At 46.3% G+C, this 10,500-nt stretch overlaps 2 protein-coding genes across 7 annotated transcripts in view; both read left to right on the top strand.

The window, feature by feature from the left end:
• The first annotated feature begins 802 nt into the window (after positions 1–802).
• Positions 803–5,266, top strand: LOC147053791 (uncharacterized). The gene is made up of 3 exons (XM_085918716.1): positions 803–1,218; positions 1,937–2,749; positions 4,031–5,266. The coding sequence occupies exons 1-3, from the start codon at positions 943–945 to the stop codon at positions 4,580–4,582; spliced, it is 1,641 nt and encodes a 546-aa protein (XP_085774842.1). The 5' UTR covers positions 803–942; the 3' UTR covers positions 4,583–5,266.
• A 949-nt stretch (positions 5,267–6,215) lies between these two features.
• vars1 (valyl-tRNA synthetase 1) overlaps positions 6,216–10,500 on the top strand; it is a 13,746-nt gene continuing 9,461 nt past the window's right edge. For 3 of the 6 annotated variants that reach the window (XR_015066936.1, XR_015066935.1, XM_085918712.1), the window contains exons 1-11: positions 6,217–6,360; positions 7,017–7,369; positions 7,444–7,587; positions 7,660–7,876; positions 7,949–8,064; positions 8,237–8,312; positions 8,719–8,819; positions 9,040–9,167; positions 9,235–9,399; positions 9,467–9,548; positions 9,622–9,741. Coding sequence is in view for 1 of the 6 variants with exons in the window: in XM_085918712.1 (XP_085774838.1) it covers positions 7,019–7,369; positions 7,444–7,587; positions 7,660–7,876; positions 7,949–8,064; positions 8,237–8,312; positions 8,719–8,819; positions 9,040–9,167; positions 9,235–9,399; positions 9,467–9,548; positions 9,622–9,741 (1,500 nt within the window). In the remaining 5 variants the exon portion in view is untranslated. Of the gene's footprint in view, positions 6,361–6,474; positions 6,489–7,016; positions 7,370–7,443; positions 7,588–7,659; positions 7,877–7,948; positions 8,065–8,236; positions 8,313–8,718; positions 8,820–9,039; positions 9,168–9,234; positions 9,400–9,466; positions 9,549–9,621; positions 9,742–10,500 lie in introns of those variants that run through there. The other 3 variants (XR_015066938.1, XR_015066937.1, XR_015066939.1) reach the window with 3 other exon arrangements.

The following is a 10,500-nucleotide window of genomic DNA, read 5'->3' as shown; positions in this document are numbered from 1 at the left end:
CTGCAAACACAAACTGTGAATTGGATGTTGGCGTCATGTTTGGCGTATCAAATTTTTTTTAAAAAGGTGTCTTGATGGTGAAGCCTGCGGGGTGTGTTCACGAACGCTTAAGCACCGTGAAAGCGGTCTGGCTGCATTCCACCAGGAAGAGAACAGCAAGCCGACTGTTAATGTGACACATGCACGCCACGCCGGTTTCTGCTGCGTTTGCATCAAAGTCCAATGTGCTGATATGCAATTTTTTTTAGTCCCCTTCAAACATCAGATGCAGTCTGCTTGAGACGGTGACGGGATTAAACGTGTGAAGGAGGGACACCATTTGAAGAACCTGTTTTGCTTGACTTTCTAGAATGTGACATAGTTGAGACATTGCGATCCTTCTTACATTTCCAGTTGGATAATAAAACTGGACCGTTTTGAGACATGAAGTCGAGATTTAAATGTTTGGCAAATTATGTTTGTTCTGTTGAGATCAGCGAGGCACAGTGACCCCAAAACTGACTTGACTTGTTGGCCCGAATATGCTCTGAAAGTCTGAGACTTTCAACACCAGTGCAACACCAGTCGCACGTGTTAGTTAACGTCATTGTTCCTGTGGCCAGTCACCAAAATGTAAAAGAATCACCCCAAAACTGCTAAGGGTGATAAGAGGCCACCGCACGCAAGCACGGGCTGATATTGTTTGGAAATGCTGACTTACAGGTAAAAGTGGCAGGTTGCCAAGGGTGTGAGCAGGGCTTGTGCAGTAGAGGAAGAGGTGTTGCCATGGAGAACAACCAAGGGTGGAGCTGACAGTGGAAGTGCAAGATAGAGCCTGCACCCGTTGCTCTTTTGCTGAGTTGCAACGTGGTTTTGGGAGCAAGCGGCCAGTATTTGTAAGCCTCGCACGCCGTGCGGCTTAGTGAGAGATTTGCTGAGCCCACCAAACCGCCGACCGCCAACATGCTGAGTGCCGCCATGTGGCTGATGGCCCTGCTGGGCCCGGCGCGAGGCTGGGGCCCCTCACCTGATGATAACACCGCCGCCGAGCTCCCGTGCGGCCTCTGCTTCCGCGGGCAGACGCTTCCCCGGCACCAGGGCTGGACGGCGAGCCCTCGATGTCACAAGACGCCTGGGGGCCACAACTTTGCCACCCTGTATGGGCTCGACTGCGACACGGCTGTCGCCTTGGCCCTCCGTCTCAACATCGGGTGGTCGCAAGAGGCAGAAGAGATTGCGGTAAGGGCGCGCCTGTCACTTTGGTGCAACGTTTTAAATAGTGTCGGTGCTCTTTGGGATGAATCGTGCGTGCGCTGCGAACATTTGTCCAAAGTAAAAGCTTGTGTGTTATTTTGGCACATATAAAGAATCGATCCACTTTCATAGAGGACCAAATGGATATTTACAATTGATAAACGGCAATTCTGAGCATTTGGACAATTTTTATTTAAAAACAAAGGTATGTGAATGCAATCTGTATTCACGGATAGCTTTGTGTGTCCCTAAAAAACGTTTTGATTCAGATTTTTGTTATTGCACACCTATGTCAAACTCAAGGCTCAGGGCCCAGATATTGCCCACCGCATCATTGTATGGGACCCACAAAAGCAAATCAAGTCAACTAACTTACACGGTGTTTGTTTTATACAGTCCTGACCAAAATTTCAAATTATCTTGTGCGCTGAGATACTGCAAGCGTTTTTCTTGTTACCGACCAATCAGAGTGTGGAAAATCCACTGAATCTGATTGGTTACGAAAATGCTCCCTTTGCAAATAGACTGACATTAGCATGACACGGCAACAGATTGAAGCTGAAATCTTATTTGACCAAAAGACAAAATCTTCGCATAATTAGATACTTCAAGTCGGGCAGCCAAAAGAGGGCTTGTGGAAAATATTATGCAACAAGTATATCGTGGTGAAAATGGAAATCGACTTTGTGGTTGCGTGCCGCAGGCAATAGATGAGGAAGGAGTCCAAGTCTTCATACCAGCACTTCTCCGAGGAGGCGACCGTGCGCCTTCATCGACAGACTCTCTCCTCCAACGCTGGGATTGGGTCGTCTCCACGCCGGTCCGCTCCGGCGTCGCCCCACGGTGCAGATCTCGAGGTGGGGAGCTCTACCTTCTCACCGCGGCCGAGGGGTGTGAAGCGGGACCACTATGGTCCGTGGCGTGCTGCTCCGTTCCAAGTGGCCACGGCAACTTCGCCGTGGGGTTCGTCAGCGAGACGCTCGATGAGGGCGACAGCGTGCGCCGAGTGAGTGCCGAGGAGCTGCAGGAGCTGCTGGCAGTAGATGAGCTGTTCCCCGGAGGCTGCGGGAGCCCGGACAGAGCCGAGGCCAAAGCACAATATTACGGGGAAGATTTGGACTGCACTCACGCGGACTCGTATGTGGGCGAGTCAGATTCAGGCGGCGCGGATGTGGCAGAGGAGTCCGCCATGGAGTCGGAGAGCGGCAGCGTTGGGCAGGCTGATGAGAGGCACTATGCTGAGGCCAAAGCACAATACTGCGGGGAAGATTCGGACTGCATTCAAGCGGACTCGTATGCGGGCGAGTCGGTTGCGAGTGGCGCGGATGTGGCAGAGGAGTCCCCCGTGGAGTCGGAGAGCGGCGGCGTTGGGCAGGCCGATGAGAGGGCAGAACGCACGGACGAGACGGACGGCAACTCTAGCAGCATTGTGCTCTCCGTCTTCTCCACCGCTTTGGCCATTCTCAAAGCTCCGCTCAGGCCCATCTTCTCCAGAATCACACAGTTCCCTGGACAGGTGAAAGATCTTCTTTCGGTTTGAACTCTTTGCCCAGAGGCTACCTCTGTTGTTGTTTATTCTTTATTTATTCCGTGTATTTTTAATGTAGTTTGATCACGTTTCTGATCTATGTAATACTTGCAGTTTTTACAAGCCCCATGTAAGTCAATCTGAACTATTTTGATTGATCTTTCCAAACACCATACAATTATTTTTTGAACATTTCGTGACAATTATTTTTAAATGGTTTCTTATCGATGGCAATATTTTGTTATCAACACTTTTTTTCCAAGTCCCACCAGTTTTATTTTGATTACGTGTGTCAGCACAATTGATCTTTTTTGTAAGGCCCACTGATAACCTGAAATCCATTATTTAGCATTTCAATTATTCCATTATTGAACCATTTTTTTGTCATTATTGGACATTTTAACAAATTGATTATCATTTTATAAACGTTATCCAAGACAACTATTTTTTTGTATTTAGTTTTGCAAACTTCCCCTAAATTTAACAATTGTTATGTTTCTTATGACTTACTTGAAAGTTTGACACCTGAAATATCTCAATTCAATTTAGCATCCCTCCATTTTCTGAAAGCACCCTGAAATAACTTGAATTAATTTGGCACATTTCATTATTATTGAATTTAACATGCACTGTGTTCCCAAACTCTGGCCAAGATAATCTTAAATTATTCATTTTGCAAAGTTTGGTTGCACTTTTTTTTAACCACATCTAAATATAACCACACCCATCTGTCTGCGCACCACCAGTAGAGCTCAGTGTCTGGTGTCCAACTACTTTATTATTATTATTATTATTATTATTATTCATTCATTCATTCATTCATTCATTCATTCATTCATTTTTCTGAACCGCTTAGTCCCCACGGGGGTCGCGGGCGTGCTGGAGCCTATGCCAGCCGTCCCCGGGCAGTAGGCGGGGGACACCCTGAACCGGTTGCCAACCAATCGCAGGGCACACAGAGACGAACAACCATTCGCACTCGCACCTAGGGACAATTTGGAGTGCTCAATCGGCCTAACAAGCATGTTTTTGGGATGTGGGAGGAAACCGGAGTGCCCGGAGAAAACCCACGCGGACACGGGGAGAACATGCAAACTCCACAGAGGGAGGGCCGGAGGTAGAATCGAACCCGCACCCTCTTAACTGTGAGGCGGACGTGCTACCCACTGCGCCACCGAGCCGCCTATTATTATTATTATTAGTATTATTATTATTATTATCATCATTGAATGTGAATGAATGATTTTTATATTGCCTGTCTCAATGCAGGTGAGGTACGTTCTCCAAGAAGACCTCAGCGTCCTCGCCGCCCTCCCGGGAGACTTCTTCTCCCTATTCTACCTCTTGACGTCGGACCTGTTGTCATGGATACGTTGGGTTGCCGAGACGCTGCTGGACTTCCTGATGAACTGCGTCTATGACCTCTACTACTGCGTCTCCTCTATTCTGGCGGTGCTGCTGACCAGCTGTTACACGGGGGTCACCGGCGTGGGGATCCTGGTCGGCGACACGGTCGAGATATGCGGGAATGCCCTGGGTAAGACCTGGCGGGTGAGCAAGTTCTTCGGAGGGCATCTCCTGAAGCAGAGCAGTGGCTACGCTGGGACAGTGGCTACGGAGATGGGGGATCAGGCACTTGCCCTGGGTGGGGGGACGGGCCGGCTGACGTGGAGAAGCATTGCTGGGGTCTTCAACGTGTTCATTATGGGTGGAAGTATCGTCATCAGTGTGGTGGATGTGGTGTTTGGGGCCTTCATTGAAGGTTTTGGAAGGGAGAGAGAAACAACGCCGGTCCACACCCATTTGTCAGAGACTGAATAGGAACATTTTTGAGTGCTTTGGTTTTTCTTGCACCGGAAACTTAATTGACAAAGCATTTTTTAGGACATGTTCTGTCATGTCGAGAACTGCAACTCAGGTTCATTGTGCGCTGCATTGAAGTCCCCCAAGTAGTGTTTACAGAATCACATAAAAGCCAAAAGATAAACAGATCTGCTTTGAGTTTTATTTGATGCGTAGATTCACATTAACTTCTACTAACACACGCGTAATTGCTGTGTAAAATTGGTGGCAGTGGGTGGGGAATTTCTGATTGGTGCCGTGTCCATGCGTGTTTATGAAGTGCTGCCTGCATTAGTGTACATGCATTGTAGCCTAATATGTTATGTTCAAGCACTGTTAACCATATAAAATGTTTTTTTTTTTTAAAATGACCTCTTAAGAGTGGTACAGGGAAGGACTGCTTAATGACACTGAATGTGTCTTTGTTTTATAGTCATTGTAGCCTAATAACGATGATTGCATGTTTGCTTTGTACGTCTGAATAAAAAACAACTGCGGCTTTTGTCTTATTTCTCTTATTGTGAATCAACAGTCATCCATCTTTTGTCACACAGCAGCCAAGATTTGAAATTTGCGACTGTAAAGATGGTTCGCTGTGGCGACCCCTGAGGGGAAAAGCCGAAAGGAAAAGAAGAAAGAAGAAAGCAGAGTGTTAGACTTAGATTGCCGTGCTGACAATAAACTAAAATGTATATTAGTGATTGTTGTAAAGTTAAAGGAAAGAAGAAAGCAACACACCACTAGTGATACCAACACAAACCGCAATACATATTGCCATGAGTTGCACAATAAAAACTCATCTCACATTACACTTAGAAATAAATGTGTGTACGGCAATTCTCCTTACACCCCATATACGCTCTAATGACAACATACACTAAATTTAGCTCTTCCTTGACATACAACTGTCTTGTCAAGATGTAGCACATCAATATATTTGGACACCAAGTCATACTTTCGGGGGATTGGCGCCATCATGTGGATCTATCTGATTTTCTAAGATAAACAGGAAAGAAAATCGGTGAGTTTCCAAACTCTTTCTCAATCACCACCCGAACTTCTTAAGGTACCGATTAAAAGGGTGACCACATATCAGAAATAACACATTTGCTCACTACCCGGATCCTGAATTCCCTCCCCCCTCCACTCTCAACTGCATGACGTCCGGTTCTTTTGCGCTATGATATGGCTGTCTGCTATTAGCACGCTTGCTCCATTTTGCTGCTCTTATTTGTCTATTTATTTATTTATTTATTTATTTATTTGGGTTATTTGCTTATTACTTATTCGTTGCTCTTGTCTGTTCGTTTTTACTCTTTGTGCTATTTGAGTGTTGTGTACTGTGTCTAGTCACCGTGGGACGGTGGGAAACGTAATTTCGATCTCTTTGTGTGCCTTAACATGTGAAGAAATTGACAATAAAGCGGACTTTGACTTTGACTACCAGTCAAACGTTTGGACACAATAAGTGTACCAAATTCTTCTCTTCCTCTCGTCTTGTCCCGTTACTACAGTGCAGTATTATAATTTGATAATAATTAATTTTCTACAAAATCATGGTCAATGACAAAACATTTTAACGACTATTTGAATTTTAAAACTTATTTTATTGGAAGACTTCCGTGCTGGGGCGGAAGAGGTAGCAAAACCCGGAAGTGTGGTTTCATTGCATCAGACTGCAAAGTGTGGCGTGAAGCACATATACAGCGAGCACATTTTGATCTGCTGGCTGACGTATTTCATCGTTTCTTTCAAAGGTAGGAGCACTGTCAACCGACGTCTTACCTCGCGAATAAAGCGCATTATTGCGTTGAAAACTCGTGCTTGACTTTCTCTGCTAGCAAAAGATAACTTAGCATTCACTCGAGTCAGCTTTAGGCAGGTGGTAAGCAGCTCACTATGTCGCTACTTGTCGATTGGGAATTCAACGTCAACAAAACATAATGGACACTCGTTACTTATTGTTTGTAATGTGGAATGCACTCTAAACATTTTGAACTAAGTTAATTCACTACCACAATGAGTTTGTAATGAAACAATCAAAATGTGTAAGTGGTGCTTGTGGTTTGCATGTCTGGCCAAGAGTGTGTAAGTGGTGCTTGTGGTTTGCGTGTCTGGCCAAGAGTCTAAAGTTTCTGCGTTGAAATCCTTTGTCGTTCAAACTATGGACCATGTCCGAAAAGTATTGCAGCCTTTGAACTTCAAAGGTGCCCTGAGAGACAGGACTTTAAACAACTGATCTTACAAGATTTGGATGTTGAAGATACTGTAAAATGTTATTTTTTCTTTATCATCCCAGTGTCTCCATAAGGGATAGCCACTCTTTATGTTACCACCCCCCCCCCCCCCCCCCCCCCCCCCAACTCGATATGTGGTCACTTCTTTTTCTTTATCATCCCCGTGTCTCCATCAGGGATGGCCACTCTTTATGTGTCCCCACACCTCGATGACTTCCGGAGCATCCTGGCTCTGCTCGCTGCAGAGGCGTCCCCGTCGTCTGGTGTGAGGATCATCACTGACGACCCCCCCGCCGCTCTCAGTCCCCGTTGCACCCCCGCTTTGGTGGTGGGCGTGGGGGACAGCGCCGCCGTCCTGAGTGGGGCCAATGCTGTGGCCTGGTACCTAGCCTTGCAAGGGAAGAGGGCTGGCGCGGGTGCCAAGCAGCAGAGCGAGGTGTGGCAGTGGCTCAGCTTCGCCGATAACGAGCTCATCCCGTCGTCGTGCGCCGCCGTCTTTCCCATCATGGGGGTGACGCTGGACAAGAAGGTGAAGGTCTTTTGTCAAGTGCCGGGTATCATACCTCTTTTTGGGTGTTCTTGACATATGTTATAACGTGTCAGCTCCAGCAGACTTCGCGCGCTGATCTGTTGCGGGTCCTGAAGGTTCTAAATAAGACGCTGGAGCCAAGAACGTACCTGGTGGGGGAGAGTGTCACCCTTGCTGACATGGCCGTGGCCTCTGTGCTTCTTCTACCCTTCAAATACGTAGGTCTTTGCGCGTATCTTTGCTTTGGGCCGAATCCTCGCCGTTGCTCTAATTTCATGTGATTCATGTAGGCTCTGGAGCCATCTGACAGGAAAGCAGTGAGCAACGTAACCCGATGGTTCACCACCTGCATCAACCAGCCGCACTTCATCAAAGTGTTGGGAAAAGTCAAGCTGTGCGAAAAGGTTGTGCCGATCACGACAAACGCGGAGACCAAAGCTTCTACTCATCCCCTTCTTGCCGCCGCCGACAGTGCTGCCGGTGACATGGCGGAAGTCTCATCTAATGGTCCGCAAAGTATTTTTTGGATGTTGGTTTTGGTCATTTTGGCACAAAATGTCGACGTGTAGACTTTTGCAGGTTTGCCCAAAACTGAAGCTCAGCTCAAGAAAGAGGCAAAGAGGAGGGAAAAGCTAGAGAAGTTCCAACAGAAGAAGGAAATGGAGGCCAAGAAGAAGACACAGCCAGCCACAGAGGTGCAATGTCTCCAAAGTCGCTTTTTTAAGTGAAGAGCAGGGTGGAGCAAGATTTTTTCCTACAGGATTAGAAAATGGCGCTGGTTGCATGTAGCATGTGTACATTGTTCATTAGAATGACAAGATCTAAGTAAGGCCTGTTCTGCTTCTTTTTTTTTTTTTTTTTTATTAGAAAAAGGCCAAACCTGAGAAGAAGGAGTTGGGGGTCATCTCATACAACATTCCTACTCCATCTGGGGAGAAAAAAGGTGAAAATACTTTTTGGGACGGTGTATAACGATGATGCAACCAATGAATGGCATCCACTTCACTGGTTCTTTTATCACAAACAAGATATTTTAGGTTGCATTACCTGACATGTTTATGTTTCGGCTTGTACTTCCGCCTTCATCAGAGTTGGACACTGATGAAGGCGGAAGTACAAGCCGAAACATGTCAGGTAATGCAACCTAAAATATCTTGTTTTAACCAGTGAAGTGATTGACAAGTGAAAACAAAATGAACTTAGTTCAACTACAATGAATGGCATGTCTATAAATATTGAGTGAGTGAATGATAGGCTTTAGTCTGTTTGGCCCGCCAGTGTGACATGAGGGATGAAAAGCGCCTTTGCCGCCTCCAGTGAATATTTCAACCTGTTCCCTCCGCCGTCAGATATCCTCACTCCGCTCCCCGATTCATACAGTCCTCAATATGTGGAGGCCGCCTGGTACTCCTGGTGGGAGAAGCAGGGATTTTTCAAGCCAGAGTATGGGGTGAGCATGAACCACTGGCTGCTTGCTTCTTGCTACAATGAAGTGACCCTCTTTTTTTATGGCACACTGGAAGTAGAAAGGGATGAACTGGAGTTCCCTCAGTTCGCAGACGTGACCATGTTAGAAGTCTCCCACCTCATAATGAACCCTCTGGTGTCTAGTCCCTCGACCTCGTCCTCTTCTTTCCTTGACCGCCAACTCCTATTTTCCTTTTAAACAGAGGCAAAGTATCAGCGATCCAAACCCCAAAGGCATCTTCATGATGTGCATCCCACCACCCAATGTGACCGGATCGCTCCACCTGGGGCACGCCCTTACCAACGCCATCCAGGATTGCCTGACCCGATGGTAAGGCGTCAGTCGAGCTCTGCACACGGCGGGGACGCTTTGGGATTGACCCCCCGGCTGCATCCAGGCACAGGATGTGTGGCAAGACCACCCTGTGGAACCCAGGCTGCGACCACGCCGGCATCGCCACCCAGGTGGTGGTAGAGAAGAAGCTGATGAGGGACAAGGGCATGAGCCGCCATGACCTGGGAAGGGACAAGTTCATCGAGGAAGTGTGGAAGTGGAAGAACGAGTGAGTGCACGACGTGTGACCTTTTATGCGAAGAAGCGCTTGTCTTATTTCTACCATTTGTGTCCAGAAAAGGTGATCGCATCTACCACCAGCTGAAGAAGCTGGGCTCCTCTCTGGACTGGGACCGAGCATGTTTCACAATGGACCCCGTGAGCGTCTCCCAACCTATTACCGGAACGTGTGCAAAAGCTCCTCTTCAACCTTAGTTGTCCCCCCCCCCAGAAACTTTCCTACGCAGTGCAGGAGGCTTTCATCCGCATGCATGACGAGGGCGTGATCTACAGAAGCAAGAGGCTGGTCAACTGGTCCTGCTCGCTCAACTCAGCCATCTCGGACATCGAGGTCAGTTGCCAACCGCGCTGGTGTTGGAGTGAGGGGTCAAGCTTGTTCAAGGGAAAAGGGAACGCGCCGTCAGCGGAAATTCCCCTCCATTACATTTGATTGGGAATCCTCCCAAGAACAACATTCACATACTCAACAATGTCATGACACTGTTTATTGTTTTGATCTATTTAATTTTTTAATTATTAACATCTATTTAATTTAATCAGATTATTCTCTTCCGCTCTTTTGTCATCGTTTTTGTCGTGTCCGATGTTTATTATGTAATATTGTGTTTATTTACGCATTTAACTGATGGCATCTCAATTTCTCCCAGGGATCAAAAAAGTACAGTAATCCCTCTTTTATCGCGGATAATTGGTTCCAAGACCATCCCCAATATGTGAAAATCCGCGAAGTAGTGTCAACCTCTCATTTTTAACATACATACATTTTTTGTGTATCAAGTGTATATTAAACCATATAATTGCATGTTATCATTAGAACAGTAATAATAGTTTACTATATTAATACGTAGTATAAATGACATACAGAAAATAATGTATAAATAGTATAAATATGATACGTGTGTGTTTGTGTGTGTGTGTGTGTGTGTGTGTGTGTGTGTGTGTGTGTGTGTGTAACATGTAGATGTATGTAGCTAAACTATAGCTACATACTGTAAATATGTTTTTAGAACTCTTTTATTATAACTTTTTTAAAACAAGGTGCAAGTGTACATAGTGTAAATATGTTTTTAGAACTCTTATTATTAAAAAA

This window comes from Syngnathus leptorhynchus, chromosome 8 (assembly GCF_054491065.1).
Source record: "Syngnathus leptorhynchus isolate UIUO chromosome 8, UIUO_Slep, whole genome shotgun sequence".
Taxonomy (NCBI): domain Eukaryota; kingdom Metazoa; phylum Chordata; class Actinopteri; order Syngnathiformes; family Syngnathidae; genus Syngnathus; species Syngnathus leptorhynchus.
This window is presented reverse-complemented; position numbering and strand designations above follow the sequence as displayed.